This window comes from Lathyrus oleraceus, chromosome 3, assembly GCF_024323335.1.
Source record: "Lathyrus oleraceus cultivar Zhongwan6 chromosome 3, CAAS_Psat_ZW6_1.0, whole genome shotgun sequence".
Taxonomy (NCBI): domain Eukaryota; kingdom Viridiplantae; phylum Streptophyta; class Magnoliopsida; order Fabales; family Fabaceae; genus Lathyrus; species Lathyrus oleraceus.
In genome coordinates this window covers 482067949-482090462 of record NC_066581.1, presented here as the reverse complement: position 1 = coordinate 482090462, position 22514 = coordinate 482067949, and the positions used below count along the sequence as shown (strand labels likewise).

The following is a 22514-nucleotide window of genomic DNA, read 5'->3' as shown; positions in this document are numbered from 1 at the left end:
TGATTGCTCATTGTACTTTTTAAAATTGATTATGTTTGAAGTTAAAATCTATATCTTTTACATATAAATGTGATTTACACTGAAATTTATTGTTTAATTCAAATTTATCAAAAACACAAATTATTTTATTTTCAATTTATTAAAACTAATTTACTAATCAAACACACCAAATCCAAGTTAATCGGAGAACTTGTAAGTTGAAGATATAGTCGTATTGGTGATCTAAAAAGAAGGATGACGAAGAGTAAAAAAAATTGTTTTTGTGAGTGTAAAGCATAATCAAGAAGACCAGAAAACTTTACCTCGTACCCCTACAATTGTACCCACACCCCTACATATGTTTTTTTTACCAAAATACCCTCATATAAATAGGGTATATTTTTCAGAAATGAATTTTTTTTTCATTTGCGTGAAGACTTCCGGAACACATATTTTTGTATTTTTTGGCATTGTAAACCGGAACAGTAAGAGTAAGTCTTCCGATTCACATAGTGTATACCGGAACACTTGTCTAAAGTCTTCCGGTTTGATGTCTTTTGGGGGCATTGAACCGGAAGTCTTTTAGAAAGTCTTCCGGTTTGGTTGGTTGTATACCGGAACTCTTTCTTAAAGACTTCCGGTTTGGATGAACTAAACCGAAACTCTTTTAAAAAGTGTTTCGGTAGTCATCCTTTTATTTTTCTTCACCGTAACTCTTCTTTGAAGTGTTCCGGTGCATTTTTTTTTTATTTTTAATTTTTAATAATTTTTTTACAATACTTTTTTGTAGTGGTTCGAAGACGAGGTGCAGATGGTAGGATTTCAGACCGCACTTTAGACCGGGGCGCATCTTCAACTGCAGCTGAGCCAGATGGATATCCAGGAGGGTCGTACGATACGTCTCTTTTGGTGAAGTACGAGCATCATGTTGCTCGGCATTTATGGTTTGGTGAGGTAAATAAACGGGATATATTTGAAAATGAATAATAGTTGAATATTTTATATTGTGTTTTCTAATATGTGTTTTAATTGTTTTTAGGAAAGAGGTCCAAAGAAAGAGTTGAATGTTGTTGGGCATGGACTGAAGCTGACATTTAGGGTTCCATTGGCTCTTCCACCACAGATGGAGAGTTGGGTATCTAGATCTGGTTTATCTTCACTTTAGAGAACTAGTCTGAACAAGATAGACACAAATCTTGTCTCTGCATTTGTGGAAAGATGGCATCTAGAGATATCTTTATTTCACATGTCGTTTGGTGAAATGAGCATTACTTTGGATGATGTCTCATGTCTGCTTCATTTGCCCATCAGGGGTATCTTCTGGAGTCCTCAGGATGTCACGGAAGAGGTAGTTGTTGAACTTGTTGTTGACTACTTAGGAGTGTTACAGGGTGAGGCACAATCACATGTTCGTAGCTGCAGGGGTTCGTATTATAAGTTGGAGTGCTTATACGATTTATTCGTACAATATAGAGCTGTTTCCAGCTGGGCATATGCGACCAGAGCATATCTGTTGATGTTGGTGGGTTCCACCATTTTTGCCGATAAGACCTTTACACTTGTAGAGGCACGATACCTCCTACTGTTTACGGACTTAGATAGATGTTCAGGATATAGTTGGGGAGCAGCTGCACTAGTTACCCTATACAGATATCTTGGAGATGTATCCATGTTCAGTTGCAAACAGCTCAATGGATATCCTACTCTCCTACAGGTATGTAATTTAATTTTGTTTATTAAGTGTTGGATTCATTTTATAAAATATGTTAACTTAATTTATTTTATTTATTATGTTTGTATTTTGTAACAGTGCTGGATTCACGAATACTTTCCAACTGTTGGAAAAGGAGGGGAGAATTGGAAACCAGCTGATAATTGTGGTCTTCCTCGAGCGATGAGATGGTCGTATAGGCAAGGAGTCCTGAAGGTTGATGATTTACGACCTATTTTGGACGAGCTGACACCTGCCGACGTTATATGGCGTCCATTTGAGGATCATAGAGCATGGCGTCAGTTTGATGAGATATGTCTCTACAGGGGCTGTTTGAAGTGGGGTGACACAGTTGTTCCACACATGCCTGACAGATGTTTACGTCAGTTCGGGTATAGGCAGTATGTTCCATCCCCACCTCTTGATTGTATGATGGCAACGAATATTGATGTTGATTGGATTGGTTACCATCAGAGTGTTATCGTTGTGATCCGTCCAACTACCATGGCCACCACTCCATCTGATGTAGAAGATGGTTGTCTGGAATGGTATTATTGTGTTTCGCATCCAAGAGAGGTACCAGTTCCTGTATATGACGCCGGACCATCTGATCCTGATTGGGCTCGTGTATCTACATTGATTCATCGCTATCTGAGACAGGTTAATGCCGAAGAGGAAGATCCACAGTTTGCTGATTTATTTGAAGCTTTGCATATTTCTCGTTCACATTGATTTATGTATTAAGTTTTAGAACTGAATATAATATATATAATATAAAATTCATGTTTTTATTACATATTCATGTTTTGAGTACATATGCATGCTAATATAGGTGTAAGTAATTGCCAATGTTGTAGACGTCCTGCAAATCCTAACATCCAAGAAGTTGTTGTATGAGAACGAAATTTCCTCCAATCTAATGTGACCGGTGGCAACGGAAACCCCTCTTTCATGTTAACCTGATAAAGTGAAATAATTAAAATATTAAGTCATATAAAATATTAAGTGAAATAATTAAAACATTAAATCATATAAAATAACTTGTCATACAAAATACGTACCTGAACCCAATGATTTTGGTTAACAAAACCAATGCAATAAATAGAGACATTTGGTGAATGTGAACTTGTCATCGGAAAGAAAGTCATGCACGGATTGCCTAAACAGACAAGTACAACATTATAGCGATTCGCTATCAAGTAACCCATATCTAGTAGAGTCAACCATTTTTCAGGTGGCTGTGAACCAAAGAATTCTATCATCAAAGATTCTCTCGCTTATGACAACTGATTAGAAAATCACTTGTCATACAAAGTTGACCTATCCTTGTCTATTATTTCCAACCCCAACTCTCTGCGAACCATTGGCCAACCATCCTCACCATATCCATGCAATGATGCAATGACTCTAAATCCACAATTACCATCTGATTCAACATTAACTACATCTTCAATGTATGACCTAATATGATTAGGAAATTGAAGAGTGAATTGTGGTTGCTTCTTTGATAATTTTAACTTCTTCGAAGTCTGTGATGGTTGAGATTGCCTTTGTGAAGATTGAGATGCCTTATCAACATACTCATGATACGAAGGGTCCCTATAAACATCATATTCTGCTGGTTTTTTTTCCTTTCTTCTTCACTCCTCCTTTGGTTTTTAGTTTCTCAGGTGGTGGACACAATGGAGTCATTGTTGGGTATGCTAGTTCACATACCATACTCTTTAATGCCCTTTTCCCAATAATATCTAATGACCTAAATCGTTTCCACAATTCATCCATTGCATAAGTCATATCCACCTCTGATCCATCATCTGCACCTATCTCTAACTCAACTTCCATAGTTAGTTTCCTCCAATGAACATGAACAACATCTATGGGTATCGGTATACCACCTAGTGTATATCTTCCTAACTCACAAGCACAAGGTAACCCATAAGATGTTCTAAGAGTACAACCACATATTTGCTTGTTAGTTCCAACATAATCAACTCTCAATAACTCTTCAGCAATACGTCTCAAAGCAGCTCGAGATACGGAACCACGCAAATAACCATAAAAGAGACTTATGTGTCCGTGCTCAACTTCGTAAAAACTCTTTTGAAAAGAAGCTCTAATGTTTCCCAGTTGTAACCTCAAGTTGTTATTCATAGCTTCCCAATATTTGACCATGTCACCTATATTGTTTCCTAACATCTTCTTTAACTTCCAATGAGCAGATTCAACCCTAAAAATATTGAAAATAACACATAAAAAATACATAGAAAAAATATCACATATAAAAATAACACATAAAAAATTATAAGACGTATCGATTAGTCTTTGTGTTACCCAAATGTAGCACTCGATTAATTCATGCTCCAACAAATCTATGCCTATGTGGAGTCAACCATGTGTCTTTCACATAATTAATAAATCCACTATAATCAACACATGCTTGCTCAAGTTGATGAAACCGTTGATTATACTCAACCTCATCACTAGCCCAAACAACTTCCATCCATAATGTGTATATCGTCTTTTGCAGGTCATTCACCACATGTTGTTTGCATTTGGCACCAACGTTGTTGTTAATGTGAAATCTACATAGCAAATTAATCGACCTGGGAAACACAATTTCAATTGCTTTCATCAAAGCAAGATCTCTATCTGTCAAAATCACTTGTGGACACAAGTCTTTCTTCACAAACAACTCTTTTAGTTTCTCCAATACCTAGCAAAAATTATCTGTCTGCTCAGACTCCATATACGTAAATGCAACAGCAAAAGTCAACTCGGTTGATGTCATGCCAACAATTTCAAACAAAGATTGTCTATATTTGTTTGTCTTGTAGGTGTTATCCATAACTAACACAATCGGAAAAATATTCAACAACTTAACCGAATCAGGATGGGTCCAAAATATCTCTCTCACAACTTCCGAGTCATCATTTTTTCTACTCCAATAGACATAGTCTGCATCCTCAATAAGTTTAAACAGATGTTGTATCTCACTTCTAGGACCTCTTATCTCTTTTTGTATCACACTCTTATGCTTGTATACTTGGGTAATCCGAGTGACATTCTCAGGATCTCGGTCTTGCAAGGAAAGCAATATGTGTCTAGGTGGTACATGTCTCTTTGTCAAATCAGCGACATGTTGCTTCTCATCTGTGGTCAACCTACCAATAAAGGAATGACCTTCTAATCTATCAGGTAAACCATGATTATGTAACCCACATTTTACATCAATCTTCCAACCAGATCCATCTTTCGCCCGAGTCGACCTGATTTTAAATGGGCATCCACATTTCTTGGACGCACTTTGGGTACCACTATTAGTACTCTTGTGTTTCCCACCTTTATCGCAACCAAATATTAATTTGTTACTTCTCCCTCTCTTCCCTGTTTCAGTATCTGAACGACTGATAATAACAGTTACTTTATTATCGATTCCAACCTCTTTAATCCATCTGATCACCTCTTCTCGTGTACTAAATCTTTCAGTCGTTATAAACGCATCAGAAGTATCTATACATATTTGGGGAAGATTTTCCATTCCTGGACAATAAAAAAAATTATAAAAAAAAAGAAGCAAACCGGAACACTTCTTGAAAGAGTTCCGGAACACATAATACACAAACCGGAACACTTCTTCAAAGAGTTCCGGTATGTGTAACTTTGTTTATCGGAACTCTTTCAAGAAGTCTTCCGGAACGTGACTTTTTTCTTAAAGAACCGGAACTCTTTCGTGAAGACTTCCAGTTCATTACTTTGTGTGTTCCAGATATCTTTTCTGAAGTCTTCTGGTTTGAAAAAAATACATACCGGAAGTCTTTTTCCAAGAATTCCGGTGCGAGGGTGAAACGTGTAATTTTTGAAAGTTTCAACTGAATGGTAAAAATGAAATGGTAAATTGGTTAAAATCAGTTAAGGGTAGAATTGGAATTTTTAAAAAATTGTAGGGGTATGAGGCAAAATGTAGGGGTACGAAGTAAAATTTTCAGAGGACCAATACATAAAATATTTCTAGATTTTGTAAATTACTTTTTTTTTCTTTTTCTTTCTATTTTGCTTTTGGGATGTTTAAGGTAGCTACTCCAGTATGCAAATGATCCATTAGGCCAGGTTGATTAAAATATATTAAGATTTTAGTAGGGGTGGCAAAACGGGTTTGGTCCGCTGGGCATGCCCGTTTTGCCCGCACTTTTGTGCGGGGCGGGCCAAGGATTTAGGCCCTCACCTTCAAATGTGTCCGCCCCGCCCCGCCCCGTTTTTTTCGCGGGCTTTTGCGGGCACATGTATTTACATAAATTTTTACGTTTTTAGGCTTAAATAGTGCAGTGTCCGCGGGTTTTCCCCGCCCCGCCCTCACTTTTTTGCGGGGCAGGTCTAAGGTTTAGGCCCACATCCTCAACTATGACCGCCCCGCCCCCGCCCCGTTTTTTTCGGACTTTTGCGAGGCGGGCCTAAACGGGACGGGCATGCCCGTTTGCCACCCCTAATTTTTAGTAATAAAAATTAATTATGTAAAATTGATTTTAACAGAGTCGAATATAAAAATAATATTTATGTAAAAATAAAATGAACAAATAAATTCAATATAAAAAATTAATTGTAGAAACAAAAACTCTATTATAATTTCAAGTTAGAATCAATTTTAATAAAAAAACATTCATACATTGTTAAAATCAATTTTAAAAATCTCTAGAAATCCAGTTCAATGGTAGTGCATTGCATTCCTTTCAGCCATCCAAATTTAGCAAAGAAAAATACCATGTGGCCAGGCTAATGTTTGAAAAACCGAAGTGAACCTATTTGACCGGTTCAAGCGGAGTTCCATCCCTGTTCGGTTCGATTTTAAAAACATTGTTATACACACTCGAAAAGAAAACCAATATAGAGAAAACATTTCACTAAAGCCAAAGAAAAGAAACATAAAATCATCTACCATAGTGCGAAACTTACATGATTAATTAGATAACTAATACCTAAACCAAATTTAAAGAGTAAATCAAATTGGTATTTGGTTTTAAAAGGAAGATATTAAAAGGGACAGCAACACAAATACTCAATGTTTTTTATTTGATATGAACTGAACCAGATTACCAACCCATCAATGTTCTTCTAACTTTGTCCACGATCTGACTTCTCGCTTTACTGCTGTCCAATGGAAATTCCCGACTTTCCTCCAACAAAAACCTGTAGACTTCCCACTGGCGTTCTTGCGTTGAATGTCTAACAACTTCAGCCTACGGTAAAATCAAAACATCATCGTAGTGAAGTCATCAAAACCTGTTAAACTGTTAATGTGTAGTTATTGAACTGTAACTTAAATAAATGCATACCGAGAAAATGAATACTCCCAAAGCTTTTAAGGCCAAAGTAACGTCATAGAAAACACGAGGTCTTCCCTCTCCTGACAATTCTACGGGATTGGCAACCAGTAGTTCTCTATCTGGACCACGGTTCACTATAATTACCCGCAAAGGGTGAAGCATCTCTTCTTTTAAGGTAGAGCACAGAGTTTTCTGACGTTCGGGATCTATGATCTTTTGCCCGTCTTCTTTTTGTTGAATAAATAAGTCAATATTTTGAAAGCCTTTCACACTTGAAGTGAATCTACCATAAGCAACCTGATTGAGAAGGGCAAAGCGAATATAAATAAACCGATTATTCCGAAAAATGCATGTACAGTGATTGAAGAGAGTATGCCGAGACAAAATACCTTAATATCAGAATCCTTTGAAATCCTCATAATGTCATAACACAAGCCCTTCTGATCAACACATTGTATCTGAAGCAAAGTATGAGCCGGGCTCAACGTATTATCCACAGTAACACTCGGTTTCTTTAGTGTTGTCATATCTTGACTGAGAGGATGCAGCCACACCTTGTCTGATAACTCAGGACCAAATAGTTCTTCAGAATAAGCTGGTGGAAGAGAAGAAAACCCCTGCAAATGTCCATCATATTCAGGTCCAGCCAACTGAAGTTCGCTGGAGATACATTTCTCTCCTAAGGCTTCCATAAGATATTCACATACATCGTCTCGCCGCTTTTTTGTGTGAAACAGTTCCCTGCATTTTAACACAGAATTGGTTTAAAAGAACTGTGCTAAGCTATGCTGCAAGGATATGAATATCCACTTTATAGATGTGATGATAAAGAGAATCCAGAAGAATCAGAATATAAAGTAAACCTTAACAAACAAGAATCCAATAAAGCTGCACTTACATTTCATCAGTAATAAAGAACAAATCTAGGGCCCTTCCATCAGGAGTTGGCATCACTTTAACTCGCTGAATCGTAAGTTGGAGGTTACACAAGATTTCGTTGATATCTACAAGGATAGAACAAAAAATAAATATTGTATTCCATTCCATACGTGACAGCAAAAAAGAGAACACCCATTAGGATCAAGTGCAAGTTGTTGATTCACGTCCATTCTTATTGATAAAGAAAAAGCAAAAGATAGAACACAAGAGAATAGTGCTAAGTGTTAACATAACTAGTTACCGTATAATAATCCTTTCTGATCGAAAATCCAAACCTTCAACAAGTAAATTTGATGTGATGAAGGATTAGCGGATTGTTGTTTGAAATGATAAGAAAACAAACAAGAAGGACAAGGTGAAAGAAGCCTTGTCTTCAAGCTTTCCCAATCAACTTTGAGTGATTCAGGATGTGGAATAACCCAAAAGATTATGTAGCACCATCTTCCATCCGTCGAAATGTCTACATCAACAACAAATTCATCATGAAAACAGACCAAAAACAACAACGAAGTCTAATTACAAATTTCAAATTTCAAACAATGAAAAACAGAAGAATTAAACTATGCACCGATGTTTTTTCTGAAAATTCAATAAGGGTCATTTTTTTCAATCATGGTTGCTATATGCAATAAAGGATCATCATTCATCAAAAACAAAATCAAAATAAAACAAACAAACATAAAAGGAATTGGAAAAAAGGCAGGTTCTATACAGTGTTGGCTAAGGAGGATCGCGGTCCATGGCGAATAGCCAAAATCCCGCCTTTACTAGCCGCTGGGTGGCGCCTTCATAGCGGATTGTGGCGGAAAAACCCACAATAACGACTGATATTTACTATTGCAACCAGCTCAAAAACCCTCAAATATATCCACCATAGCACCGTCAAGGCCAATATTCGATTAACACTGGTTTTACTATAGACTAATAAAAAATTGTCAAAACACAAACAATTTTTTTTTGAAAACTCGGTATCCGGCCCTATGACCAACTTATCTAAAAGACCAATTCAACCGTCTACTTGCGGGAGGCTCATTGAAAGTCAATATTGATTTGCCATGAATTGTTAGTACGGTAGATATCTAGTTAGATTCGAACCTGAGACTTTGAGAAGATCTCACTGCCCTCTCTTCTTACTCATGACTGAGACGGAATCACGATTGATGTCAGTTTAATCAAAATAAGTAAAAAATAATAGGAGTTGGAATTTTGAGACAGTATTTTCAGTTTTTAACTTTATTTTACAGAATTGATACATATTCCAGATCAGGATTCTCTCTACCTTTGAATCCTATACTTTTCTAACTTTGTCTCTATCTCTCTTAATCCATCATTTTCTCTAATTAAAATTAATTAATTTTAATCATCAATCTCTCTCCTTAATACACTTAAATCACGTAATTAATCCATTTCTATGATATCACTGTCTCATACAGAGAACATTGAACTTCTACTTTCGGAATTACATATATCAAACTTGAAATTTCAAACAATTTTCAAGCACTATAAACTCCACAACAGAATTCGCAAGTGAAGAAAAAAATTGAAGAAATCGAGATGAGAAAAGTGAGATACCGGCTCTGGTAATACGGAGACCGAATTCAAGGATGATTCTGCAAAGATCACAGCCGAGACCAGCTTTATCGGGGCAATTGACAGTGACAATTGTTGGCTCGTTGGTGTTCTTGGCGTGCTGGATCACAACGATATCGTCCCATGGGATTCCCATCACTGAGAAATGGTGGATTTAGTGGAGGATTGTAGCTGAGAAGAGCATTGCCGGAGCTCCGGCGGGAATTGCTCCGGCGAACGGTTATGCGAGGTTTGAGAAGAAGAAGAGAGGAAATAACAGAGTGGCAAATAATATTTATGATTATATATGAAGAAAGATAGCAAAAGAAATTTAAAAAAAAAATTGTAAAAATTTATTAATAATTTAATAAATTTTACAATTGAGCTTTTCTTAACCACACAAAATGATATATGAATTTTAATTTAGATTTTAATATCTTTAGTGATAGAGACGATATTAAATTGTAATCAAATTAATATATAGAAAGGAAAACCCCGCTTACATAGTGAATTGATTTGGTTTTGGTAAAATCAAACCAATTAAAGTTGTATTTTATTATTATTTAAAATATCAAATGTGAGCATATGTATTTGTAGAAATATTTTCTTTCAATAAACGTATTTAATTTTTTGAATTTTAAAATATAATTTTATTTTATTCAATACAAATTTTTAATTGTAATATTCTTAATTAAAGACACATGTTAACAAGACCTTTTATTTATTATATTTCATAATCTCTCTATTTTTATATAAATTTCAATTTTACTTCATTCAAAATTTATTTATTGAGATTCAAAGTATTTTTTATATTTTATTTATTATTTTATAATCTACATTTTTATTAAAAATAAAAAATTATACTCGCATTTCTTAAGAAAATATAAAAATATACATTTAAAAATTATCATCAAATAGATAAATATATATCTTTTTTATAACTAGAAATTTCAACTTAATGAATTAACAATAAATAAAGGTGTAATTTTATGAAAAGTTGGGGTATATTTTAAATATAGAAAAGGTATTTTTTTCATTTTTAAAAAAATGAGTGTAATTTTTTTTTAAAAAAGGAAAGAATTTCTTTTAAAAACTAATTCTATATTTTTATATTTTCAATTTTCATATATTTTGATTGTCCCGATTTATTTTTTTATCAATTTTATTTTCAAATTTTACTTTATTGTTGGCGTGATAATGTTTATAGAAACAATTCTATCTTAATAATTAAATTATAAAATATAATTTTTGAATTAAATATATTGGTAATTACATAAATATTAAGTTTGTCTAATTAAATGTAGTCACATCATTAGTGATAAGATTATCTCAATAAAATTGACCTGCAAATAGAATGATGAATAAAGCTTATAAAAATTAAAATAAAATAAAAAAATAAGAAAACTAATTTTTAAATTAAACGATGAAAAATGCCTATAAGTATATTTCATGCTATATTACTCATTTAAAATTCTCTCAGTGTAATTTTAACTTCAATTTTTAACATGATGTTATATCAACATTGATATATATTTGAATGGACCATAATAGATAAGTATTTTATATCTTGAAGTTCATTTTTTATAAAAATAATCCATTTTTAAAGAAAAATCCCAAAATGTCTCTTGTAACACCCTTCTAAAATACCCCAAATATTTAATTAAAAATAATAAACATATAACAATTCAGAGTAATTATGCCATTCAAGGGTGTCACACAATTATTCACACCATTAAACAATATAACGGTCATGCTCTTTTATTAATTCAAAACATAAACATTTGCATAAAACGCAGCGGATAGAGATCTCCTCCATCATGTAAAACATGTAGCATTCACATGTAAATTATTCAACAACATAAAACATCCCATCCCGATGTTACATCTATCAGAGCACGACCCACTAAGGAGACTACACTAGACTCCAAGCATTCGCTTCTACTCAACTCATTTCTCGTTACCTGAAAAATAGTTGTAAGGGTGAGTTCCTCAATCAATATAATAAGCATTATAGAATATAATGTCATGTTAAGTAATTTAACACATTAATCACCCTAATCGCAACATACAATCAGTAACAGCACATCAGCTCAACATCATACTCAACACCAACATAAAGCACAAGTATAATCTCAAATCATACTCCACAACAACACAAACACACGTATAATATTGGAATACATCCATTCATATTATACGCCATACATACATTATGCAATGAGACTCCACACATGCGGTACCGACTATTCTTGAACATATAGTTCAAGCTCACCGATCCCTCCAGATACGGCTACTAAGCTCACTAGTCCCACTCATTTGAGACCTAGTGACTCACTCACTAATTCCTCACCATGGGAATTAGCTACAGCCCCGAAGGCTAGACTATGCACACTAATCATCTAGCATGCAAACATCAACAACAAATCCACAATGATTCACTCACTAATTCCTCACCATGGGAATTAGCTACAGCCCCAAAGGCTATGCTATGCATGCTAATCATCTAGCAATGCAGCATCAACAACAATTCACAACGGACATATGCTCACACTCTAAGCCATACAACAGTCCATTCACACATACATGCATAATATATACATTCATAGCATTATGCATATCATCATACATCATCAATACATGTATCAACACATCATTATCATGTCAATCAATTAACCACAGTATTAGCACACTCTACTAATACCTATACTGCTCAAAACAGCGGGAAATGATCCCTACTACGTCATACATCAGCTAAGTTACATCACTCAGCCTAAACAACCAAAACTGCACAACAACAGTTCAGGAAAACCACAAGTCTGCCCATACGCGTATTGCCTATGCCCATACGCGTATGGCGCATTCCTGACCAAGTCCATACGCGTATTGCCTACGCCCATACGCGTATGCTACGCGTACCACATTCTCATACGCGTACCAACAGAGACAATTTCACGTTCAAAACTTCATCTCTTTCACTCATACGCGTAAGGCCTCATCCATACGCGTACCAGCCATATCATACGCGTATTGCCTAGTGCCATACGCGTATGACCAGAAACCAGAATTTCCAGATCTGCAATGGCTTTCTCTGCTACGAGATCTATCCAATTCAACCTTCCATAGTCCAAATTTTACACACAATTCATTCATCTCATCTAACACGAATTATCCACTTTCGATTTCACAAATTTCTAACGTTTTTACCTCTAATTCCTACGAATTTCTTCAATTTTAATCCAAATTTCGTTCATCCCAAAAGTTCACAAATTCATCATACATCATTCAATCAGAGGCATATCAATGGTTTCTCACTACCCATCACATATTATCCCATAATACCCATTAATCGATGATAACCCCCCTTACCTGAGTTAATCCGGCAAAATCTCTAAGCTCCAAGCTCTTCTCCAACCTTCTTCCTCTTGCTCTGCCTCTTGCCCTTTTCCTCTTTCACGATCGCTTCTTTGCTTTTTCACGTAAAAACCTTTTTACTCCAAATGGGCTCTTTTCCTTATTTCCAACATATATATTTTCCAATAATAATAATAATAAAATTTCCAATTATTTAATTAAATTAATAAATATATTATTAACTCAATTTAAATAATTATTTTATTATTATCGGGGTGTTACATCTCTGGTTTAAAAAAAAATCCCAAACTACCTCATTTTTAGGAGGAGGCGCCAATTCAATTGGCGCTTCCTCTTAAATACTTGAATGGAGGCGGCAATTGGATTGGTTAGGGCAGGTGCCCTAGCCAAGTGGGTTGACGCCCCTGTGTAGTACTTAAGAGGAGACGCCAATTCAATTGGAGTCTCAGTGTAAAATGATTTTTTTTATAAATGGTATACGTGATAGATAAATTTGATATAGGACCAATTGATATTAATAAAATTTGTCGTTTACACAAAGAAACCTAATGGTGATGACCGGGATCACCTAACCGACCTCCGGTCTCACATCCTCTAGCTACTCTAACCCGTGGCCCTAATCCACGTTGATGATTCGGTACCGATGTTTGAGCATCTGAGGGGCCAGGAGCGTCACTTTCAACTACAGGAGAAGGCCTGTTGAGGTAGTCAGGCAAGTCAGCATAGTCTTCAGTATGCATTGATGGTGTACCACCGTAGCTGAGCTCATGATCCATGCCAGAGAAGTTGGGTTGTGGTTGACTCATTGATGGGCGACCGGGACGGTTGAAGAGACACATGGGTGTGAACGATGCGTCGAGGAAAGATTGGAAAGGTTGTTGGGAGTTTTGGTAGAGATAGGGTTGTTGGATGTTTTGGTTTTGTGAGGTTTGAGCTTCTTGGCTATGGTAGGAGGAGGGGCGGTTGGTGTTGAATGATCGTTGGATGTTCTGGCTTAGGCGACTTTGGTAGGGTGATGGGGTGGGTGCGAAGCGATGTTGAGTCTCAGGTTGATGGTCAATTTGTTGGTGGTGGTATGGGGTATGCTCTTGGTACTGGGGTTGGGTGTATGGTATGTTTTGGTTGTATGTTTGCGTGTTGGTTGAACGGAATGTTTGACGGACAGGGGGTTGTGTGTATTTGGTCTGACACTGTTGTTAGGGGTTTGATGTTGAGGTGTCGGGTGTGTAAGTCATTTGGCGTGGATCGTACAAGTACATATCATCGGCGATGAACTGAAAACCAACCGATTTGTACCAAGCCATATAAGTACGACTTGGTTTTTCTTCAGTTGACATGACTGTCAGTTAACACATGGTCATGACGGTGCTTCCATTTGCGACACTCCGATCTTGCGAAGCTTTGCCATGGATTGAAGTTCCATTGGTCGTTAACTTTGCGCAAATGTCATTCTCCTATGCTAGCTGGGGGATCTGGGATATTTTGGGACATACCGAATTGCAGCTTCACACATATTATCGGTGTGCATGCAGTCCATACGACCGCGTCTTCAGCGTTGACCTGATGGTCATGATCCAAATTAAGGTATGGACGCAAAATGAACTGAAATGATAAAGAAGATAGGATTATAATCTAGGTAGAAGAAATTAACAAAATATAACGAAATTATTAAGTTATTTTCCTTAAGTCTGTCGGTCGAAGGTGATCCAACAGGTTGCGATACTGAGTAATACAGTGTCTTGGACATCTGTTGTAACTCATACCACGTGCAGACCATCTACACGAAAAAGTCAAAAAAATATTAGTTAGAGATCGCTTCGAAAAAGTCAAAAAATATTTGTTGTAAGTTTCGTTTGGCTGCGTCTTACAAAAAGAAAAACGACTCTTGGGAGATCGCTTCAATAGACCCACCTCACAGTTGCATTGCAACTAACGTTGAACAAGATCACCGCAAATTAAGCGCAGCGTTGATATGTCAAGACATTCTGCCGTTGGTTAATAAAGACTCATTAGTGAAGGTGAGTATAATTATATCCCATATCAGAACAACATATAATTATACTCCATCTTACAAGAAAGCCTGGATTGCGAGGACAAAGGTTGTTGAACAAGTTTTCGGCAACTGGGAGGATTCATACAAGGAATTGTCACAGTTTTTATGGGCAGTAAAAACATATGTCCCAAGAACTGTGACAGTTATGGAGACATTGCCAGCGATGATGTCAGGCGGAACCTGTGCTACAGGTAATAGAATCTTTCATTGTCTCTTTTGGGCATTTGACCCGTGCATCAAAGGTTTCGCATTCTGCAAACCTATTATTCAAATTGATGGCACTTGGTTATACGGAAAATACAAGGGTACTTTGCTCATGGTGGTTGCACAAGACGACAACAACAATGTTTTTCCCATTGCCTTTGCTCTTGTTGAAGGTGAAACGGCTGGTGGATGAGGTTTCTTTCTTCGACATCTCAGAACGCATGTGGCTCCACAAGTCAATCTCTGTTTGATTTCTGATAGACATGCTGCCATTGAGAGTGCCTACAACAACCATGACAACGGATGGCATGATCCTCCTTCTACCCATGTCTATTGCATCAGACACATTGCACAAAACTTCATGCGTGCTATAAAAGATAAGAATCTTCGCAAGAAGGTGGTGAATGCTGGGTATGCTCTAACTCGACCGTCATTTCAATATTATCGTGATGAAATTAGACTGTCTAATGAAGACGCAGGGAGATGGCTAAATAACATACCAGTAGAGCAGTGGACAAGGGCATTTGACGGAGGTTGTCAATGGGGCCACATGACAACAAACCTTGTGGAATGCATGAATGAGGTATTCAAAGGAATTCGAAATCTGCCGATAACCGCCTTGGTAAGATCGACCTATTATAGGTTGGCTTCTACGTTCGCAACCAGAGGTGAAAGATGGAGTGCGGTGTTAATATCCGGGCAAGTATTCAATGAGTGTTGCATGAAGGTCATGAAAGAGGAGAGCATCAAAGCTAGCACACATGCTGTAACAATCTTTGACCGTCATAGACAAAATTTCAGCGTCCAGAAAACAATGGATCACAACGAGGGGAGATCAAATTTAGCCTATGCTGTTAGACTAAATAGAAGTTGGTGCGATTGTGGAAAATTCCAGGCCTTCCACATTCCTTGCTCCAATGTCATTGCAACATGCGCTTATACTCGTCAAGACGCTTACAACCATTTATTTGATGTGTACAAGACCGTCACCGTCATGAATGTATATAATCAAAGCTTCTCTGTACTACCAATGAAGGAATACTAGCCTCCATATGAAGGTGATATAGTTTGGCACAACAACGAGATGCGTAGAAAGAACAAAGGAAGGCCAAACAGCACAGGTATCAGGACAGAGATGGATTCCACAGATAAAATGATAAGATTATGTAGTATCTGTCGTCAACCAGGACACAACAAGAACAACTGTCCCAATCGAGGAGCACCATCTGGGTCTTAAGCTTTTTATAACATTGTATTTCTGTAACCTTCAATCATTATATATCATTAAGTTTTTGTTACAATGAGGTTCACAACAAACATCAGTACAAAATAAGCTATCTGAAAACAGAAATATTTCTAACTGATTACAACAATCAAATTGATGTCATCTCGACCGAACACCATTTCCCTAGCATCCTTATCAGCCTTCATTCGCATCCAACCAAAGATACTGTCGAGTCTCTCAATACTTCTAATTTTTTCCCGTTCTGGAATTTTCCCATCTAACCAACGAACCAGCTCCCTCTTCAGTTGATCGAACGTAGTGATGTTCCAGAACAGCATCAGCATCTGAGGTTTGTCTCTCGCATAAATCATCTTTCCGTATCGACGACGAACACCAAACATGATTGCCAAATGATTAATTGAGATGTGGAATAATGACTCACACAACGCATCTATTTATAACACAAAAATTGCATTTTACACTGAGGCGTCAATCCAATTGGCGTCTCCTCTCAAGGTATACACAGGAGCGCCAATCCAATTGGCTAGGGCACCTGCCCTAGTCAATCCAATTGGCGCATGCATTCAATTTTTAAGAGGAGTCGCCAATTCCTAAAAGTGGGGTAGTTTGGGAGTTTTTTTGAAACCAGACGTATTTGGGAATTTCTTGGAAAAAATGGATTATTTTTGTATAAAAATTCCTAGATTGTATCCTCTATTAAAATTAATGTGTTTTATTTAAACCAATATATTTAAGCATGAAAATCTAGAGATTGAAACTTATTTAAGAAATTGATTTTTTTACTATATACTCTCTTCAAATTCATATATAAATAAATATTTATTTTCAAAATTATTAAATAATTGATTTATTTTATTTATATTTAAATTAAATATAATAATTATTCAATGTATCTTAAAAAAACCTTTACATATAAGTATTTACTCTAATTAAAAAATATAAATGTTTTTAGTCTATAAAAAATAAATATTTACGTTATTTTAATTTTTAAAATATGATACATTAATTATACTTATGTTTTTGAGGCTGTAAAATAGGATATATTGAGATACTAGATACTTTAGTTAAGTTTTTATGGTGATTGTATTTTAATAATATAACTTTTTTAATTGTATTTTACTTTATCATTTTTTTTTACCAAAATGTATTTTAAATTATAAAAATGGTACATTGAATATATGTATTATTATTTTTCATTTATTACCATTAAAAAATGTAGCAAAGACTATATACAATGATATATTTATAAAATTTCTTATGTTTGTAAATAAATTAAACCAATTTACTATTTTTAAATTACACTAAAAATACGGTATTCAACTAAAACTAATGGATATTTAAAATTTTACTTTATTTAATTATATAAAAAATATAAATATTTAACTCATTTTTTGTTTTATCCTTTTTAATAACCAAACAAGTGATGCTCTCATATAAAAGAGAAAAACACAAATTTATAAATTTGGATCAATTCATTATTATGATGAGTTTACTCGTGTAATCGAAAGAGATTATGGGGTAAGGGGGAAGACATAAGATTCATTCATTATTCTTTTTCAGTCGTTCATTTATTAGTTCCATCACTCCTTTTTCGGATTCGTCACTCGAATTCTAAAGTTTTGTTTGGGAGTTTAAAAAGGAAGGGATTGGAGAGATTTGAAAAGGAGAAAGATTGGGTTAAGAGAATAGAAAGATTTAGGTGAAGAGGATTTTGAGAGACTTGTTTTTATTCAAAAATTAAAATTCTTCTAATTTTAAGAAACTATAAAATTGTGTGGGAGGATGACTTTTGAGAGTTTCGGAGGGTTTAGACAAATTATTCAAATATGATTTATGTTAATATAGTATTTCAAAAATTTAAAATATGCTAATGATAAACATTCCTTTATTATTCTATACAATTTTTTTTTCCAAAATATATTAAATATTTCTCTATATTTTCTTTAAAATCATTTTTTTTCTTAACCCTCTCTTCCCCACCCCTTCAAACTCTCAAAAAAGTCTTAGTGTCTTTGTCCATAACGCGTGATTGTACTGAAATATGTATCGGGTCAACAGACGTTATGTAGGGGAATCATCTATCCATTCCCATATTGGTTGTTGTATCCTAGAAAACTGTGGGTCATATCCAGGAGATTATAAATACCTCAATATCGTTATAGGCTAGGAGAAAAACAACTACAACGTAGAAATACTCACATTCAAGAGCTTCTCACCCCACATTATATAACGTTTAATCTCACAACAACCTTAAACCCTCTAACAACCCTTAATATCTAGGGGTTCTCACTAACTTGTACTTTTAGAAAGTACAATTGGCGCTCACCGCGGGGTCCTAGTAAAACTGAATCGGGCTACCATCACAACATTCAGTCGAAATATCGTCTTCACATTCATTCTCTTTGTTCATCACGGTCAACAAAAAAGAAACTCTAACCAGTGGGCAATCTAAAGGCGAGGAATGTGTCATAACAAAGATATGCACTTCTATGGACAATCTTAATTGCCATGACCAAATCCAGGAGGATAACGTCCTTCATATCCAGCTTCACCGGCAAGAGATAGGCATGGTGGATGAATTGTAGATATTGGATTTCCAACCTATATCAAACAAGATTTAGAAGCGTCCTTCCCAAAGGACATCAACTCACCATTATTGGCTAAGTTCGACGGACGCATCGACCCGTATGAGCATGTGGCCTCCAATAACACCCAAATGGATATCATTAAGGCAACTGAATCTTTAAAGTGCAAGCTCTTGTCAGACACCTTTAAAGGTGAATCTCTGAGGTGATTTATGGGCCTCCATATTCTCTCTGTCACGAGCTATCAAGATCTGGTGAAGAAGTTAATCCATCAATTCGTCGCAAGCATGCATAGGAAGTTAACTGTCACCAATCTATTTAATATCCGCCAAGGTTCCTCATTGTCACTGAGGAAGTATCTCGCCCACTTCCAAGAAACATCAATCAAGATAGTCTATCCAAACTAGGAAATGTTTGTGGGAGCATTTCAGAATGGGCTCAGGATGAGACACTTTAATGAACCCCTCGCACAAAGACCAGCGGCGTCCTTGGCTGAAGTAGTAACGCAACCAGAATGTAACATCAAAGGCGAGGAGAGTAATGCTGAAAAAAGGCCTAAGATGTAAAAGAACGCATTCCCAATATAGATATCTCAGGAAGGAACCAATACATGTCGCCTACAAGGACATAACTGTGTTCAAACAAAGTGAAAAATCCACCAAAAGTTTCACTCCCCTGAATGTCTGCTGGAAGAAAATATGCAGAGAAGTATTACATAAGCATACCATCCCCCAACATCCAGCTCCCAAGAAGGAAATCTTGGGGTCTGATCCTCGGTGTTGGTGCAAGTTTCTTAAGGTTAAAGGACATCAAACATAGGAATGCTACCAACTTAAAAATAAGATATAATGCATCATCCAGGAGGAACACCTGAAGAAATAAGTCAAGGACAAATCCTCTAGAAAACCAAGAGAATCCAACTCTCAGGGGCGAGATTTATCAGATAGTCCAGGATTCAATAAGGGGAGGGATCCAACTAAAAGAGGCGAAGACATGTCCATTCTCCATGCCCTCAACAACATCACATAAGGGTTTGCTGGAGGCGGGGAGAACTGTTCTGCATGGAAGATATATACATGTGAAATCCTAGTCGTCAATGGTTCACCCATAAGTTTCAAGGCAGACGAGTGAGTAGCTTCAGAATCCACAATTACCTTTTATGGGAAGGATGCTTCCAACATTCACCTGCACAACAATGATCCCATGGTTGTCATCATTTGATGGGGAAATTGTGAAATCAAAAGAGTCCCAATTAATCAAGGGAACTAGGTGGACATCCTATATTGGGATGAACTTGATATGCTTCGCCTAGATTTGGATGACCTAAAACGTATCTCAGGCGAGTCAATGTAGGTGAGGGGTTACATAATGCTAAAGACCACCTTTGGGACAAAAGAAAATGACAGACAAGTCAAGATAAGATATATATTCATTGATGCTCCCTCATCATATAATATGATCATAGTGTGGCCCGCCTTTAAGAAGGTGGGGGCGCCCTATCTAATTTGTATCTACGTATAAAGTATTTGCTCCTAGATGGGTGAGTTGGTTTTATCCAGAAGGCCACGAGATTTTACAAAAAATGCTATGTTGAAAGCTTGAAGATAAAGAAGGTCAAAACAGTAGGCATGAACGCCGTGGGCGTAAAGGCAAATGAAAATCCTCCAGGATAAGCTCCTATAGGTAAAGGCTTAATCATTTCAAAGAAGGAAAACTCAAAGGCTTTGGGAGGAGATCTCTTGCCAAAAGACGTTTTCTAAGGCGATGAGCTTTATTTAGTTCAAATTATTTTATGTTTATTTCAGTTAGACATGTTATATTCTAGGCATTTTTACGAGGATAATGATGTTTTCATTTGGGTACTTTTTTATGTGCTATTAAAGTGGCATTCACCATAAATCTTGCCTTCTTTAATCTTGAGATTAGGAAGAATAATAATGGTCTTCTCATATACAATCTTTCTCATACTTATGAGATTTGAATGTCAATTTTTTCTATGGCATAGCATAGCTTCATAAATCTTAGAGATCATGTATGACTAAGGTTTATCCTTCTCTTGCGGGCACCATATATAACAATTGTCAATTGATCTAGATCCTTTCATGAACTTGATATTTGTCAGTGACAGTGCATTTAGAACAATTAAAATTGACACTCAAATCTTGATAACAAATTTGACTAATTCTGCTAAGATTGATAGTGAGACTTTCAACAAGAAGCTCATTATCTAAACTTATGAGGCATAGGTAGTTCAACTTCCCTTTACCTATGATTTTACCTTTGGCTCCATCCTCAAAAGTGACATAGCTATTGGAGTAGGATTGTATCTCATTTAGGTAGTTCTTTTCTCCTATCATGTGTTTAGAGCAGCCACTATTAAATTACCATTATTCACGAGAGGAAGCTCGTAAGAAGGTATTGGCTATATGACTTAGAGTTTCCCCATTGGCTTTCCACACTTGTTAAGGGTGTACTTATTTTGTTGTGTTCCTGGTAGGATGAGATTGATAATGATAGTAAGGTCTACCATATAGTTTGTAACAATAAGGTCGTATATGACCCTGTCGACCACAATGGTGACATACCTAGGATTCTCTTGAATACACATCAGAGTATTGGTTACAATATCTGACAGGATGTTGAGACTTGTAGTATGACATGATTAACTCATCTTTCTAGATAAGAGGAAAAAACTTGGTCTTTGAGTTTTATGACTCACAATTGTACCCAATTCCTTTCACGCCTCTTGACATCTTTCCTACCCCTAGAATTTCATCAAGGGTTCCAGTTCCAGAATTCAGCACGCAAACAAATTTATTCATACCTTCAAGTTTGGAATTTAAGTGATCAACTTCTTTCTTTAATTTAGAGATGGTAGTCATGAGGCAAGCTTTATCTTGAAGCATAACTTCAATTTTTATTTTTTTCCTTCTCACTAGTTTTGCATTCTTCATTCCTTTTAAGATAGAAGATCTTTTAGGCTTCTGTAAGAACATCATCAGACAACTCGTCATCGCTTATGTCACCATCATTATGTATATTTTATTTTGACCTTATGTGAGTTATGAAAGCAACCACATTGTTGGTTTGCTTAGTTTCACTTTCCCCATTTAACTCATCATCTGAAAAGGTGGTGGTATATCCTGTAACATCCCATTTGAATTATCTAATTCTATAGAATAGTTTAATTGTATTGTATGTGTTTTAAATGCTTGAGATAGTAGGGGAGTCTTGGGTATGGGGTAATGTTCCTAGAATATTAAAATTTTAAGCGAGGGTGTGGTAGTAATTAACGAGAAGTAGGGGTGTTGGGCACAATGAGATTAATAGTATTACTATTATATTTAATTAAATTAATTTAGTAGTAATAATAAATAAGTTAATATTTATTTAAAATATCAATAATAATATAGAGATAGTTTTGCTTTTATTATTATTTTATTGGATAGTTGGCATAATGATATATATATATATATATATATATATATATATATATATATATATTAGTATTTGATTTTTTAGTTTGATTTAATATTAT

At 35.7% G+C, this 22514-nt stretch overlaps 1 protein-coding gene across 1 annotated transcript; it reads right to left on the bottom strand.

The window, feature by feature from the left end:
* Positions 1-6569: 6569 nt before the first annotated feature.
* On the bottom strand, positions 6570-9814 carry LOC127128269 (ACT domain-containing protein ACR9). Its single transcript, XM_051057510.1, has 6 exons — positions 9520-9814; positions 8189-8407; positions 7907-8012; positions 7398-7749; positions 7018-7305; positions 6570-6921 (listed from the first exon to the last, which is right to left on the bottom strand). Exons 1-6 carry the CDS (start codon positions 9671-9673, stop codon positions 6775-6777), a joined length of 1266 nt encoding a protein of 421 aa, XP_050913467.1. The 5' UTR covers positions 9674-9814; the 3' UTR covers positions 6570-6774.
* Between the last annotated feature and the right edge of the window lie 12700 nt (positions 9815-22514).